Source organism: Lobosporangium transversale (genome assembly GCF_002105155.1).
Source record: "Lobosporangium transversale strain NRRL 3116 chromosome Unknown BCR41scaffold_8, whole genome shotgun sequence".
Taxonomy (NCBI): Eukaryota; Fungi; Mortierellomycota; class Mortierellomycetes; order Mortierellales; family Mortierellaceae; genus Lobosporangium; species Lobosporangium transversale.
The window spans coordinates 335118-351482 of record NW_019028986.1 but is presented as its reverse complement, the minus strand read 5'-3'; the positions used below and the strand labels follow the sequence as shown (position 1 = coordinate 351482).

The window sequence follows — 16365 nt, the reverse complement described above, 5'->3', positions numbered from 1 at the left end:
TCTCTCTCTCTTTCTCTCAAAAAATAAAAAAATAAAAATAAAAAAATAATATAAATATAAAAAGGGCCATGGAAGAAAAGAAGACCATAGTATTGCTAGAGCCTAAGAAGGTGTTCGGGCACAGTCCAGATCAGCGTAAGTCCTCCTTTTTTCTTTATTAGCAAAAAAAATAAATAAATAATAAGACTCAAACACACCATTAATTACAAACGCGTTCCTTGCTGTTCTCTGTTTAACAAAAAAAAAAAAAAAAAAAAAAAAAAAAAAGATATCCTGAATGTGATCAAGGAAGCTTGCCAGGATGCATTCAACCTCCCTTCCTTTGATACGACCTTACAAACCATAAAGTCCCATTTTTTCGACCGCAATTATGACGCAGTCTTTCAGAATCCGGCCCATCTACCCGTCTACAGTGCACGGTATGCACCCAGCCGGGCCCTTTGCTACTACCACATGTTTTTAGAGCATCCAATCTTGATGAAGAAGCTGGAGCAGACGCCTTCAACTATATTATGTATTGGATCAGGTGCAGGAAGTGAATTGGTTGGGATTGCGGCTGCTATGGTCCATGCCACACCCAGCTCAAAAATCAAAAAGAGTACAAAAAAGAATACGACGGATCCTGAGAAGAAGAAGAAAAAGAAAAAGGATGATAAGAAAGAAAAGAAGAAGGAGCAGGAGGAAAAGAAAGAAGAAGAGGAACAAGTAGGAGAAGCAGAGGCAGAGGCAGCGGAAGAAGAAGGGTCCAAATCAACAGCAGCTACGGTAGTGGCAGAAGTAGCTGTGGAGTCAAAATTAAGTACAGCAGAAGGTAAAGAAGGATCATCTTCTATTAATGGATCAGGGTCGAATAGTGAGGTTGCATTGGAGGATGGTCTGAAGAGAATGGGCTTAGCAACCGAAACAACAGATCAAAATAGCATTGCCACAGGATCCGAGCTTACAAACTCCGTTCCTTCTGCAACAACAATAACAACCACTACTCCTACTACTCCCACTACCGTCAACAGCGTCAAGGCATCAAAAGCAAACAGACATCAAGTAACTGTTGTCATGCAGGATTATGTTGATTGGTCACCAATTCTGGAGCCCATGGAAAATGTTATTCGTGCTAGGATGCAACTGGGCCCTGAGCGGTTACAATGCGAGACTGAGATTGGGAACGTGTTGGATCTATCGGACGGACTGTTGGCTCGCGTGGCAAAAGCAGACTTGATCACGTTTATGTTTGTATTGAATGAGCTTTTTCAGGATAAGAAACGAACCATGCTGTTGGTTGCAAGGATCGTTGCTGCTATGCCCAAGGGAGCGCACATGTTGGTATGTCAAGAGATTTAGCTTGACGTGGTTTAAATAATAATAATAATAACAGTGAGATAAAAAAAAAAAAAAAAAAAAAAAAAAAAAAAACTAAACATTTTTTTTATAATTTATTTATTTGTTTATTTATTTCATAGGTCGTAGACAGTGCAGGATCATTTTCAAATCTTCAGGTGGGAGGAAGGACATACATGGTTTATATGCTGTTGGATCATCTTAAAGATCTCGAAGTTGTTTACCAGGACGATGCAACGTGGTATAGATGTCCACCTAGTGTTACCTACCCACTTAAATTGGAGAACATGCGCCATTTTATTAGAATCTATAAAAAACTATAGATACCGGTTCTCAACATTGAGGAAGAGTTGGGGTATGAAATTTCTTCATGAATTTTATTTTTCCTTTCTTTCTTCAATTTGTTTGAGAGTTTATTGTTCCATGTCTATATGCAAGGGAGAAAAAAAAAAAAAAAAAACCAGCCGCTCCACTGTGTCTGAAAAAATGAAAAACAATAATGAAAAAAAAAGGCATTATTTGTTCTTTTCTTCCTTTGCTTCTTCTTCTTCCATGGCGTCCATTTGTGTGATCACCCGAAGTACTGTCTTTTTACTAGACTCTTGCATCTCTCCTGCTAATAGTAATTCGTCCAAGATGAAATATGCTCTTTGAAAGTTAAAGATAAGGTCCAATTCACAGACCTGAAAAAAAAAAAAAAAAAAAAAAAAGACTGTTAGATTGCTGAGGTAATGATTACAAAAATCTACTTGGATGGATAAAGTCGCCCACGTTTCTTACGTTTCCAAAATACCGATCCAGTACTTCAACGTATCGATGAATGACCTCTAATATTAACAATTCGTTCTCACTTGGGTCAACTCCAGTGATGAAGAACAAGCTTGCATATCTACAGATATATGATTGAAATCAGAATAACAGTTGAGTCTTTTCTCCAGGAGATCAACGAGCCCTGTTACAAATAAAACAAAAAATTCCTTTTTTTTTTTTTTTTTTTTGATCCAGAGTGTCCGATGATGTCCCAGGAAGAAAGCATACCTCCGATAAATGACCTTTGTGTCTAAGTTTTTTTTTTTTTTTTGAAAAAAATAAAAATAAAAATAAAAAAAATAAGAAAATAAAAAAAATAATAAAAGTATAAAATATAAAAAAAGGAAATATTCTCTGGATCTCTATCAAAAGAAAGATGCTTACCTTTATATTCCAAAAAGTTACACATTTTAGCTCGCCTTGCAAGGACGAGTTGAGTGACATCTTTGACGATCTTTGTCTTTTCTTTTGGACTGAGGGTTGTGAACCATTTTGCAAGACGAGTTTTGCCTTGCCGACTTACGAGCAGTACGTAATTGATCTAAGTGAAATAAAGAGGGAAAAAAAAAAAAAAAAAAAAAAAAGACCATGCCAAATGTAAATGGCTTTGTATCGATAGGATAGCCCCCGTGATAACGGATAAAAAAAAAATATTCCCGAGTCGAGATTGGACTTGTGGTTTTATCAAGCTGTGAATGTCACAGTTGCCCTGTGCGAGTTGAATGATAAATGTCCAGATATTATGATTAACCGCTGGCATATATTAGCTGTAATGACTTGACTGATAACAAATGCTCTGCAAGTAGAACAATCCAGTTCCTTTATCGCTTTCAATTCCTGTCATGGGCACGCTTTGCCGACTGTAATATTCTGAACATTTGCATCATCATGCCTCCATCTGTCCAAGCGCGTCTCTGTCCACGAGTTGGTTTCAATCACTAATGAATCCCATATTTTATTTGCCAATGTCCTTTTCCCTTGCATTCTCCTCTCGATCGGTTTATATTCCTTACAGCCATTGAATAAGATGAATCTGTTTAAAACACTGTCAAAGAGAGGAGCAAAGATGAGAGAAAGGGCTAGTAGACTGTCTGGACTGCTTGCAGACAACATGGCACTTTAGTTTAGTCCGTTGCCTGAGTGAGAATAACGACATTTCATTGGCCACTCCCACGTGCACAGCCGTTCAACCCTCTGAGACGCTTCGCGTCCACTATTAAGATCTCTGGAATAATGACCTCCTTATTTCCCTATTCTCTCTCCTTCTCTTCCTTTTGACCAGGTAGAACATAGTTGAGATAGACTCCCCTGTTCATCCCCCCACTCCAGTCTCTGGTTTATTTCCACTGTACTCTCGTCTGTTCACTGCATTTCCTCAAGCAGTTCTAGTATATTCCATCATCAATCCAAACACCTAAAATCGTCATCGTCAATCCTGTATAGAGACCTTTACAGAGCCTCAAAAAGCGAACCTTTTGTCTAGCTTCACCAATTGATAATATCGGAAACAGCTTGGTAGTTACAGGACTATTTCTAATAAGTTTATTAATATTTTAAATGCTATTATAGTATATATATACATGTACAGTTATTAATAAGCTAATAAATGACTGCTAGCTCGATGACGACCACAGAAAGGGATACTAGGATCACCATGGGCATTACGCCCATATTCCACTTGAAAAAGTTCCAAAATCCTACACCACTATTCTTACTCCTCAACACTGAGTCCCACATCAATCCCGCCAAGGAACTTATCAATGTCGTACAGGCTCCCAAGTTGCTACCAACGATCAGCCCAAACAGACATCCCTTGACAACCTCTTCTGTCGCTAAAGGCGAATTGATAAAGTTGGGATGCTGCAAGATTCTTGCTACGAGGATGGTCATCGGTACATTATTGAAAATATTACAAAGTAGGACTGAGATAAAGCCTATAGCGTAGGTCGCAGCAATGTAGTTAGGAACTAGATGTGTGGCCCAGTTAGCAAAGATCGCGATCCATCCAGAATGGGAGAGACCCTCAACCATGATGAACATGCTGAAAGTGAAGGGGAGGATGGCCCAAGGCATACGGATAGCAATCGCGTGCAAGAGTGGGAACTTGTGCTCGAATCTACTAGAGAACCTCTTCACCCACCCGTGGTGGTGAGATGATCCGTTATCGGCGGGTGGCATAGGTTCTGTAGATGATGCGGCTGCGGCGTGGCTCGTACCTTCTATGGGATTGGTATTATGTTTATCAGACATCCTCTTCTCCATCATGCCCAGTTCTTCGACCCCCACGGTTTCAATACTCTCTTTGTCGCCCTGGGGCTCATTTTTGTCAAGGACTTCAACTGGACGGACAATACTATGTTGAGGGACCGCAATTTCGGACAGCCCTTGTTCTATCCGGTTCTCAACGCTTTTAGAATCAGCGACGACTTGATCCCCTTGGGATATAAGGCTTACTGCTTGCAAGCCTTTGAACTTGCCTTGTGAGTCGTACCAGATATCCCTAATCAGCGTAAGCAGTGCGAAAGGGCCAGTGACGATCCAAACAGAGACATGGGCAAAGGATGTTCCAATTAAACAGATCAACGAACATGCCAGCACTGACAAACCGAAGATGGCTCCAATCGGATCAACCAAGCAGGACCTGGGATCGACATCAGGTGTCTTAACGATCTTGGGAATATATTTTTCATGACGGAAGTTGATCCGCAGCATTATGTAGCAAGCGGCAATGGCAGCGAAGCAGGGCAGAAGCATCCAAGCACTGTATTCGAGGAAAGAGATCTTATAGGCCTGACAGGCGACCACATTAGTCAAGTTACCAATGTATAGTGCCATTGAAGCTAATAAAAGATGGTAATGGACGAACACAAATAAGCATTTTAACATCAGTATTTTTTGGGATTGACTTTCTCCAAGGCCCAAATGAATTAAGCAAAGCAGCCCCTTACCTATATTAGCTGTCTGGATTTCAGCCATGAGAAAGGCCACAGGTGTTACCAAGTCGACAGCATGGGAGTAGTACACTAAGAAGGGCGTCATGGTTAGGACAACGACATCATTACTGGTCAGTCCACTCATGACACTCGAGAGGAGGAAGAAGGAGAGGAAGACCCGGTGTCCGCTCCCACCGCCTCGCTTAGAGATCCAGAAAGCTGCGTATTGAAAAACACCAGTCATGTCAAGGCTAATGCAAATGTAGGCCTGTGACAAGAATTTTAAAATGGTTAGCATTGGTCCGTGCGCACATAAAAGCTGGACATGAAAATTTTTCTACAAGGGCAGAACTGGAATTTTAGATCAACATACCAATGAAAAAAAGAGAATCATAACTGCATATGGTTCAACTCCACTCTCTGGTGCACCAACGATGCCATCTCTAACACTTTCACCACCGATAGACCGAGTAGCGAGAAGGAATAGAACTCCAATGACAGGTGCTGTAGCAATGTCAAGCGTAAAACGGTAAGGGAATCTCACTTTAGTTGCCTTGGTGTTTTCGAGCTCTTGTTCATTGACGGCAGTATCTTTTGAGGTCAAAGAGTCATTGTGATGAGATTGAGATTGAGATTGAGATTGAGTTGAATGAGAAGATGCAGGGATGGGAAGAGGAATGCGAATGGGCCGAATCACAATCGCAATCACAACCATGAAGGTAATGACCACTAGCCAACTGTGGACATTGAGATCAGTATTCACTGAATCCATTCCAAGCACGCTGTTTTTCGGCAATGTGTTTTAAATGAGTCGTTTGGAGTGAGAGGAGGGAAGAGAGGTAAAGGAAGTGCAAGAGGATGAAGAGTGAAGTTAAGGAAGAAAAGCAAAAAGGGGAAAAGGCATCATAATGATCATTAAAACCTGTAAACTTTTGGGGTCTTCAGTTAAAAACTAAAGGGGCCTTCCAATGGGTTCAATAGATGTTGATTAATCCCGATGAGACTGGGCTGTGAAACCTTCTTTTTCTCTTATGAAAGAGCTGTGTTTCCTAGTGTTTCTACACAAACTTAAACAATAACCGGTGCGGTACTCTTTCCCCTTTTCTATATAAACTTTCCGCTCTTTCTTTTTTTTTTTTTTTTGTTTTTTTGTTTTGTTTCTGTTGGCCATTTCTTCCCGAAAGGTACTCATCCTGCTGCCCCTTCCATTGTGCATTTGATTCTCTTTTTCAACTTTTGGAACGTCTATTTTCCGGAACCCATTACACGTGGATCAGGGGATACGATCAAGTGGAGCAACGACGACCTCGATGGAGGTGATTCATGAGCAAATGTGGATCAGAGCGCCTTTTAGTTAGATGGTAATAGCTGTTGGGGATTGAGAACATTGATGTAATTGCATGGAAACTGGAAAAAAGAAGAAGAGGAAAAAAGAGACCAACAGACAAAAACTGTATAAAAAATCAGTTATCCTTTTCACTTGCTCCTTTCCGTTACCACAGCAATACCTTTTTCCTCTTTCTCTCACCATCCCAAGTGCTTTCAGATTTACAGGTAAAGGTTGCAGTTTGCTGCGGATAAAAAATTCCTGTGATGCCAAGGCCAATGTTGTAACTTTTGCATTCAGGGCTTGTATTGGTTTGCATTAGCTCTACTCACATTTGCCTCCTTATTGGCCCACCATCTCTGCTTTGACTCCTTAATTTTGCTATCAGCAATGTAATCCATTTAAACTGATTCATTCAAAATATTGACGGATTGTATGCTAAATCATCTGTGTATTTTCTCCGTCCAGCCACAACCCAACTTTCACAACAATAGATTGAAAGCAATGGCCGATATCATGTTTGCATGTGTCCACAACGCCGGACGTTCACAGATGGCCGCAGCATTCTTCAATAAACACAAGACCCAAGATGAAGTCAAAGGTATATCTGCAGGGACAAACCCAGCCTCTGAAGTGCACGATGTCGTTCGTGAGATCATGTTGGAGGTTGGTGTAGATCTCTCCAATATCAAGCCCGTCAAGTTGACGCCGGAGCTCGCCAGAACAGTCAGCACGATTGTCACGATGGGTTGCGGTGAAACATGCCCTTATGTCCCTGGTGTCAAGGTTATTGATTGGAGCATCACGGACCCTAAAAACAAACCCATCAATGAAGCCCGAGAGATCAGGGACGAAATTGAGAACAAAATCAAGGTGTTTATTGCCGAGAACAATTATTAGGAGCATAGTGATACTCTTTCATATTTTTTTTTTTACGTTTTTTAAATAAATCAATCGTCTACTGACCTTAAAAGGTGGTTTAATCAGGGAACGAAAGATAGTCATGAACATGGGCTTACAAAGACTCATCTCTTAGGCTTTGCAAAGGATATTTTTGGCCTCATCAACCAATTTCCGGTGTGGTGCAGGAAATTTTGGTCATCGGTGGCTTTCTTTTTAGCTTCATTCGCCACACCAGGGGAATAAAAAGAAGACATGGGAGAATGCTTGTTTAGATTATGGACAGAAGTATTCCAGCGTCTTCTTCTTTACGACGCAACAATAGCACATTAATTTCTCCTGCTCTCCTGTGTCCAGAAACGATGTTTGAATGTTTACATTGAAACTGTGGGTGGTTTTCAGCCTTTTTTATTGCTCACTCATCTACGTTATACTATTTAAGCGAATTGACTTTCGGTGCCCACGATGATTTCATAAGCTACTTTTGTCAAATGATATTGGGCTCCTTCGCATGGCTGTCTCTTTATTCATTGAGAAGCGTTTGCATCATATTAGCAAAAAAAAGGTAAAAAAGTCAATGAAAATATGATACTTAAAAAATAAAAAAAAATAAAAAGAGTCAAATCCATTTGGCATCACCCATAAAAACAATTCAACAATACATCCAGGTGCTGGTTATTCATAGAGAGGAGCCGTTACTTTATTTTATACAAAGTGGTTGTGAGAATACCCGAAGACTTTTTTTGTGAACACTAAAATATGAGCAAAATTACTGAATGAACACGCGAGCATCGGATTTTATTGACGTGAAACAACTGCAGGTCACCCCTGGGCAGTTCTAGAGGAAACTTATATGCTTTCTCTCGCTCTTACTTTCAAACCTGTTGTGTATAAGCTTTTTTTTTTGTCAAGTGGTGTATAGTTATTCTCCTTCATTCTTATATTTTCTACTTCCTTTACTCATTTTCCTCATCTTCCCCTCCTCCATACAGCTCCTGGCTTACTCTCTTACTCATACTATCCTATTTGCTTTCAACGCTATGAGCCAAAAAGGAGAATCGGATGAACAACGCAAGTAGTTATTGCCGCAAAGATGCGTCAGCTTTATAAACCTATATGCTTTCAGGGCAGCATTTTAAACTCTTTTTTTTTTCTCCAGATTATTTGGAGATGGAGATCAGAACATTGGATCTCTAACATTTTGACACGTCCTTTGGATGAATACATAGATAGAGCCTTGGGTCGATCCGAGGCACACGATGCGGCGACGCCTCCATGCTCTGTCCTAGGCGCCTCATTTGGTTCCCATACACCTTTTCACTCGTGGTTTACTTTCGAATCACCATTCATTTCTTTCTTGCACAAGGATGAAGTTAACACTAACCCGCAATCACCAATGCAATCTCCACAGGCACCACCGCCAATAACAGGTGAAGAACCTAGCATTGACCATCCAAAAGGCGATAGGCGTCCGACTTTACGGGCCTCAGGGCTTAAACCCCGGCTCTCCATTACATCCGATTTATCCAAGACAGAACAGAGTCTAAATTCTTGCTACTCTTCACCTACATGTCCAGAATCCTCCAATGAGTCAAGGTCTAGCTCAATTCGCCCACAAGGTCAGCCCTTCTCGTTGCCCAGAGAGCCTAGGACTCCTGTCAATACGGAGATGAATGATCGACTTCAAAACTATTCAAAAAAGCTTGAGCTTTCAGTTAGGGCGACATTCGACTTTGGTTTGCCTACATTGCTCGAAAGCTGCTGCAACATGACAGAAAGTCTGGAAAGAGAATCTCTCCTTTCCTTTGAGGGAGTTAGCTTCTTTGCTCACGATAAATTCCCACCGTTGTGGAGCTCCCCACCGGCAACCATCCCTTGTCCCGATTCTGTTGCTGCAGGGAAAAAGCGTAAAAGAAACTGCGGAAATGCCTCTGATGAGCCATCAGTTCAAGGAATTGGAGCTAGCTCAGTCCCCAGTATGGGATTAGAGCCATCTATTCCTGAAGTTGGATCTAATCTTAACACAGCAATATCCTCAAATATACCCCCACAAGAACTTGAACCCAATTCCAGCTCTATTCCGTCTAGCGCTGGGAATAGTCTCGAAGCAGAATTTGGCTCCATTAGTGGTTGCTCGACTTCGACTCCAGCGTCTGTTTTTGGTAATAACGCGACTCAGTCTGAGCAGATGCTCTCGTTTTATAACACATCGCAAATTAGTTTCTGGAATCGCGCTTTATCCCACAACATAATCACCTTATTACAATATGGTACCCATGTCAAGCTCTTCTTACAACAAAAGAAAACCTGTGATTTACCCCCAAGCGATCAAGGGTGGCCATGTGCCCCTGTGCCGGCTTCGAGGTCGCCATCTGCACGACCATCAACGAGTACTGCTACGAGTTCGCCATTAAAGACAGCTCAATCCTCGCATCAAGGAAGAAGTGTACATTTCCATCCTATTACCCGGACCAAGATGATTGGTACATGTCAATATGGATTTGTTGTCTAGCATTCATCACATGAAGGCATGAAGTGAATGAATAACAATTCTCACATACTCGCTCTATTCTTTAATGTCAAAAAAAAAAAAAAAAAAAAAAAAAAACCCCCCCCGGAACACAAAGATGAGCTAAATACAATGATCAAAGGGGCGAATGACATTCTCGGTGCGATTGAAAAGTTTTTTACTGCACGGTCCGATTTGTTGCAGAAAATTGAACAGCGAAAAACATTGCTTATGTTGGGTGTCCATGCCCATGGTATATATGAATGGAATACAAACCCAAATAGTACAGTTGATCTACTAAGGCATGAAGATAGCATCTTGGCAACCATGGAAGCAGAGCTCAATTCCCTTGACCGCCATCAGCTTGGAAGGATGTATCTCTGGGGACTGGAAGTGCAAGCTAGCTGTACGGGCATGTATCGCTTACTTCGGTTGGTTCTTTGATATTGGACTGATGGGCCGAAGAGTAAAGAATAGACTAAGCAAGACGGCTGAACGGACAAGATCCCCTGATGTGATTAAATAGTTTACTACATGTACTATGCTGCTTGTTGCTTACTTGCGTCCGTGCGCATGCATTGTGGCAAAAAAAAAAAAAAAAAAAAAAAAAATTCCCATCAGTATTTTGAGAGCATGCATCTTTTTTTTATTTTATTTTTGTTATTATTACGCATAAATGGGTATTGATTATGAGTGGATATTCAAGGATGCAGACATAGCTATTGTAATAAGGCAAGAGTGAGAGGGAAAAAAAAGACCTCTTCTTTTTTTTATAAAAGAGGGTCTATTGATGTCCAGCGGCAGTGTTGGGGGCCTTCTCACCAGCCTGTTGCATCTTGATATTTTCGATGTCTTGTTCAAGCTTGGAGGCAGGGAGGGCACGGGTCTTCCAGGCAGGGATATCCGAGTTGAAGAGCTCATCCATCTCTTCAAGAGTACGGCCCTTGGTCTCTGGGAACATGAAGAAGACATGGATGGTCATGGCAACACAGAAAGCCGCAAAGATGAAGTAAGTACGGTACTGAATATTCTCCAGAGCTGGGGGGACAGCATATGCCAAAATGAAGTTGAAAGCCCAGTTAGCAGCTGTCGAAAGTGATACGGCCTTGGAGCGGATACGAAGAGGATAGATCTCAGCCGGGTAGGTCCAAGAGACAGGGCCCCAAGAGATGGCGAAGGAACAGACGAAGAGATAAGAGCAAGCAATGACAGCTTTGGAGGCGGCATCGTTATCAGAGATGGCCCAGGTAGTGGTCTTATTACCCTCAAAATTGATAGAACTACCGTACTTGCCCATGAGTCCACCGATGAGGAAGAGCCAGAGAGCCATGAAAGTGGAGCCGACCAAGAGAACAGGACGACGGCCCCACTTATCAATGAAGAGGATTGCTGGAATGGTCATGACGACGTTGAGGACATACTGAATGGAGGAGGCCTGCAAGTTGGCGTTTTGGCCTGTGATACCAGCGCCTTGGAAGATGTAGACAATATAGTACATGGCGACGTTCATGCCTGTGAGTTGAGACCACGATTGCAAAGTTATTCCAAGGAAGACACGACGAGCATTAGGGTACTTGAACAGTTCAGAATAGGAACGAGCAGCCAAGGTTTTATCAAAGTTGATAGCATCCTCGATCTCCTGGAACTCTGCCATGACAGCGGGGTCGTTCCTGTCTCCATTTGCACGTAAATTAGCCAAGACTTGAAGCGCTTCATCTGAACGGCCTTTATCAGCCAACCAACGAGGAGAGTAAGGGAAAATAGAGATACCAGCCAAAAGAATGATACCAGGAACGATCTGGACACCCCAAGGGATACGGAAGGCTGCATCCGAATCAATGAAGGAGCAACCGTATTGAATAAAATATTGAATCAAGATGCCCCAGGTGATAGCCCATTGCTGCAGTGAGACAATTCGACCACGGATGTTTTTGGGAGCAATTTCTGATTGATAGACAGGGACGATCATGGAAGCCAAACCGACTGCAACACCATTGATGATACGGCCGACGATAAGCATGGCTACATTGACAGCAGCACATTGTAAAATCGATCCCACGATCCAGATCATTGCTGCAAGCATGATAGTACGTTTACGAGAGATTTTGTCACCAAGGGGTCCTGCCATCAAGGCGCCAAAGAAGGATCCTGCCGCCATTGAGGCAACGATACCACCTTGAAGCGAAGAGGATGGGCGGTTGAAGTAATTTTGGTAACGATCCGTACCGACTACTCCAGACATGGATGAGATGTCGAAACCAAAGAGCATACTGAGGTGAAAGAATGAAAAATATACATATATAAAACGTCGAAAGAAAAATAGTATCAGACATTTGTGTATTCCTGCTTTTGTTCTGTGTATATTATTTGGCGCGTGTGTGGAAACTTACCCGCCCATGGTAGCGAATCCACCCAAGAAGTAGACATTGTTCAAGATAGAGTATCGTCCGCTCATGGTTGACTGTACTGAAGAAAGAAAAAGAAGAAGAAATAAAAAGGATTACAACTAATTAAGAAAAGGGTATGTACTGGAGCGGATGCTAAGGATATATTTACAAGAGGGAGTAATGAAGAAAAGAGATGGCTGTCAGGAACAGTGAAGAGCAAGAAAAAAAAAAAAAAAAGGAGAGATGAAGAGATTCCTCCTTTTATACAGGAGGAAATAACTTGAAGGTGAGAAGTGAAGAGCGGATTTTTTTTCTTTTCTTTTTGCACATGCAGCAATAAGCAGGGCTTTGACTGATTCAAACTGTAGCATTGAGCATAAAAGTCTTACCCACTGAATTGAATCGTAAATTCATATGGAATAGTCGGCCAATGAATTGAAACGAACGATCCCTCCGTTAAGGTTTTCTCAAAACAATACAAATGGCTAAACCCATGAAAAAAAAAAAAAAAAAAAAAAAAAAGCCTAAAGCTAAAGCAAGACATTTATTATATTATTATATATAAACATTCGTTATATTATATATATACGTTGTTTATGTTGTTATGCTGTTGCATGAAAAAAATAGTTACGAGGAGGTACAAAACATGCATGCACCCTTTTGCTTGTGTGTTTGCCAATGATACGTTGTGGAGAACAGACCTTCTATTCTGCCAGCCCATGGAAATAGCTCTTTTTCATCCTTCTATTCCGCGTCAACAAAGTCCATATACTTGCCGTCCTATTGCAATCGCCCTTACAGGTTCAGTTCCTTGCCTCCAAGGATGATGTAGAAAGGCTTTTGAGTAACATTTCTTATCCTTATCTTTTCAATAACGTTAGCAAACAAACAAAGGGAAAATAATAATAATATATAATAATAAAAAGGTTCTATTGGTGTAGGCAGAACTGCTGCGATGAGAATACATGTCTACCTTTCAACAAGTAGGTAATTTCATGTAAGAATCTGTATCAACAAAGAGAAGAGTTGCTGCGTAAGAAAGATGAATGATCATCTCTTATCCCTTTTTTTTTTCGCTACTAATGTAAGTTTATTACTCCGATGTTCTTATTCATCTCTTACTTACTTTCCCCACATCGAAACTAGGTCAACCTTTATTATTATTTTTTCAGCCTAAAAGAATAACATCAAGCTCAGCCTTTCTCCACACCGAACCGGTTATTAGATCGCTAAAAGCCAAGGGTATATTTAAGGCGTGACATATCCCTTATCTAATTCGTAAATAGAACCTTAGTCACATTCTAAAAGGCTTTTCCACCACGCTCATTGGGCCTCAAAAAACTGTGCATGTGCACGCGATAACCAACAGCCAACCAGAAGATAAAGGAAGAAGACAAAAAGTGTGGGGAAGAATGAAAGAATATAATGGAAAGGATAGATACATCCTTTGATGCTTCTTAATGGTGCCATTTCGAGACTAGACTGGAGCTTGTACAAAAGAGATACCATGCGTCTAGGGACCCTATTCCTCTCTCTCTCTCTAGTCTTCAGTTCTTATCTTCTTCGCCACAACAATTCATGGACAAATAAAAAAAAGGGGGGGGTGAAAGAGTGGGGAAGAAGGACCAGCTGCCTTCTTCGTCTATTACTAGGTGGACCCAATCATTCCTTTACTTTTTTACTTTTAGGTTCTAAAATCCTCAGCCTGCTCCCTTTTACTATTAGACAGCAGGGCTTGTCAGAATACATTGTCCGGTACACCATTTAAACCATTTAGATATACATGTAAACATAAACACAAACACAAACCTGAATGACAAAGCAAAGGTTGATTGCAATTATATATACTTTGCCCAATGGGAAAAATCTCTTTGTTACTATCTGTTTGCTCTAACGAACTTCCTCATTGCTATTGTCAAAAGGGGTGGGCCCTATCACAGTAACAAACAATCAACACAGCAGCAGGATCATTAGTCATTTAGATAAAAGTACCAGCTTTCGTTATCAGCATACACCGTTCGTACTTGAGGTTTTTAAGGGCTTTTATCAATAGGCAGTTCAACAAAAAAAAAAAAAAAAAAAAAAAAAAAAACCAAAATAAAACATCATTGCCATTCATGAACACAGTCCACGGATACACCATCCCTATTATTAAAATTTGTCCCAAACCACTAGAGAGGTTTTTTTTTTTTTTTTTTTTTTCCTTATCTTGGGAGGAAAAGAGTCCCAATGGTGAACTATCGCTATCTAGCTATCTAGCTTTCTAGCAAAACAAAGCTCTTTTTATTTGTTTATTATATTTATACCATCGTTATCAGTTAAAACTGTAAACAGCTACAATAACAATAACAACACCCACGGATACGATAAGGCAGTAAAAGAGTTATGAATATACTTACCTCATAGCCCTGAAACCAGCCTCTAAAAAAAACTTTAATGATGATAGGGCCACAATATTAAAAGTAAATGAATGAATAGTTGAATGACTGTGGCCCGGGCTCGTGTCGCCAAATGAGAAAATTTCGACCTTCAAATTAAGGTTCTCAACGACAAAAAAATTCAGGTCCGATGGGCTCTACTCTTGAATATCAAGCAAACAACTATTATAGCTACCCGATCACTACATGCCATTACTTCGACTGCAGATACGCGATACTCTTTTTTTTTTTTTTTTTTTTTTTTTAATATCTAATCAATCCTATTGTTCTTGATTGATTGTTTGTTAAGCCTTAATTTTGGGGTTCATTCTTCACCAAACAAATCTACGAGATATTAAATCCCTTAACAAGATGGAAGTATATTAATGAAAAGAAAGTAATATAATCCCCATATATATATATATTATCATGGTGTTCGGGATATCCAGAATAGGCTCCATAGTCCTGCTTATATGTCATGAGTGATATACAATACGAATGGAAGGTCTTCTCCTCTCTATATAGCTCTTCCACTATTTTATTCCCAGCATCTCTGTATTTTTTTTTTTTTTTTGTAGTTAACATGTGCCTTCTTGCATAAAGTTCCTTGAGTAACCGTGGATAGTGTAGTGCAGTATATGTATATGTGTATACTGTGTAAATGTATATAGAGATGTAATGATGACATGGGGCTACAGGGAATGAAGAGAAAATAATGTGTCTGGGCTCTAAAGCTTGGTTAGCTTGGTGATACCGTACTGAAGCCCCATTACACAAAAAAAAAAAAATTCTTTCAGGCTTCATTAAAAGCAAAACGGCCTGCATGCTAGGAAGTAAAACTCCGAAAATGAAAAGGTCTGGAGCTTGGTCTTCGCATCCAAGAACCACCCACGAAGAAGCTTTATCATTGAAAAAAAAAAAAAAAAAAAAAAAATGCATGGAAATGTGCATGAATTAATATCTTTTTAAAGATAACCCAGCCAGATAGAAGCGACCATTTTGCCTTGGTAATTGAGATGGCTAAATTGGCGACCTAGGCAGCCAATCAACTCAACTAATCAACTCGCTAGGAGAGATGAACATGTATCCTGAATTCTATAAGATTGGGAAAAAGTTAGATGGGTCAGTATATGTAGGAGAGACCACAGCGCTGTGGAATTTTCTATGATCTATTCACGAGGCCGATAACATATAAAGGACGCGAAGGAAAGATAATCTGTTCTCATGGTCTAGGCGAAATCAAATCTCCTTGGATAATCTTTTGTATTGGAGCACTCTTATGCTGATAATATTCCGATCATAGACTATGGTCGTATGATTCTCTTTTGTTTGCTTTGTTTGTTTTTGTTTGTTTATTTGTTGTTTTTGTTATCAAGATAACTAGTCGTCATTTCCCAGAGAGCCAACCTCATGTCGTACAAAGCTTCGAATTTCTCAGGTCCTGAAGACAAATAGGGACAAAAATGTATCCGTGAAAATGTTTTTTTTTTTTGAGTTCATGGTTCATGGACAATTTTATTGTCAGAACGCACATAAACATTTTTCAATGCATCAATTTGACTGGGTGATTTTTGTCCCTTTTTCGCCGTCTGGCCTAAAGCTGTCTTATCATTATATGTATATGTAACAGATAACACATTCATATGCATTACACACGTACATGTATATATATATATACATTTATATTATATCCCACTACAAAACCCATAGATGTTTGTGTATTCTATGAACATACTGGCGACTGTTC

At 40.3% G+C, this 16365-nt stretch overlaps 6 protein-coding genes across 6 annotated transcripts; 3 read left to right on the top strand and 3 right to left on the bottom strand.

The window, feature by feature from the left end:
- The first annotated feature begins 27 nt into the window (after positions 1-27).
- Positions 28-1760, top strand: BCR41DRAFT_420117 (hypothetical protein). Its single transcript, XM_022029853.1, has 3 exons — positions 28-135; positions 269-1320; positions 1458-1760. Exons 1-3 carry the CDS (start codon positions 69-71, stop codon positions 1656-1658), a joined length of 1320 nt encoding a protein of 439 aa, XP_021883844.1. The 5' UTR covers positions 28-68; the 3' UTR covers positions 1659-1760.
- Positions 1761-1794: 34 nt separating this feature from the next.
- On the bottom strand, positions 1795-3251 carry BCR41DRAFT_348636 (clathrin coat assembly protein ap19). Its single transcript, XM_022023329.1, has 5 exons — positions 3159-3251; positions 2530-2686; positions 2374-2395; positions 2116-2224; positions 1795-2018 (listed from the first exon to the last, which is right to left on the bottom strand). Exons 1-5 carry the CDS (start codon positions 3162-3164, stop codon positions 1851-1853), a joined length of 462 nt encoding a protein of 153 aa, XP_021883843.1. The 5' UTR covers positions 3165-3251; the 3' UTR covers positions 1795-1850.
- A 476-nt stretch (positions 3252-3727) lies between these two features.
- BCR41DRAFT_384682 (arsenical pump membrane protein-domain-containing protein) lies at positions 3728-6011 on the bottom strand. Its single transcript, XM_022027601.1, has 3 exons — positions 5452-6011; positions 5094-5346; positions 3728-4985 (listed from the first exon to the last, which is right to left on the bottom strand). The coding sequence occupies exons 1-3, from the start codon at positions 5848-5850 to the stop codon at positions 3745-3747; spliced, it is 1893 nt and encodes a 630-aa protein (XP_021883842.1). The 5' UTR covers positions 5851-6011; the 3' UTR covers positions 3728-3744.
- Positions 6012-6533: 522 nt separating this feature from the next.
- BCR41DRAFT_234971 (phosphotyrosine protein phosphatase I superfamily) lies at positions 6534-7322 on the top strand. The gene is made up of 2 exons (XM_022020099.1): positions 6534-6632; positions 6874-7322. The coding sequence occupies exon 2, from the start codon at positions 6910-6912 to the stop codon at positions 7303-7305; it is 396 nt and encodes a 131-aa protein (XP_021883841.1). The 5' UTR covers positions 6534-6632; positions 6874-6909; the 3' UTR covers positions 7306-7322.
- Positions 7323-7816: 494 nt separating this feature from the next.
- On the top strand, positions 7817-9817 carry BCR41DRAFT_368680 (hypothetical protein; the record flags this gene model as incomplete). The annotated part of the gene is made up of 2 exons (XM_022026398.1): positions 7817-7870; positions 8465-9817. 2 exons carry the CDS (start codon positions 7817-7819, stop codon positions 9815-9817), a joined length of 1407 nt encoding a protein of 468 aa, XP_021883840.1.
- A 645-nt stretch (positions 9818-10462) lies between these two features.
- Positions 10463-12404, bottom strand: BCR41DRAFT_380265 (general substrate transporter). Its single transcript, XM_022027254.1, has 2 exons — positions 12205-12404; positions 10463-12084 (listed from the first exon to the last, which is right to left on the bottom strand). Exons 1-2 carry the CDS (start codon positions 12267-12269, stop codon positions 10599-10601), a joined length of 1551 nt encoding a protein of 516 aa, XP_021883839.1. The 5' UTR covers positions 12270-12404; the 3' UTR covers positions 10463-10598.
- Between the last annotated feature and the right edge of the window lie 3961 nt (positions 12405-16365).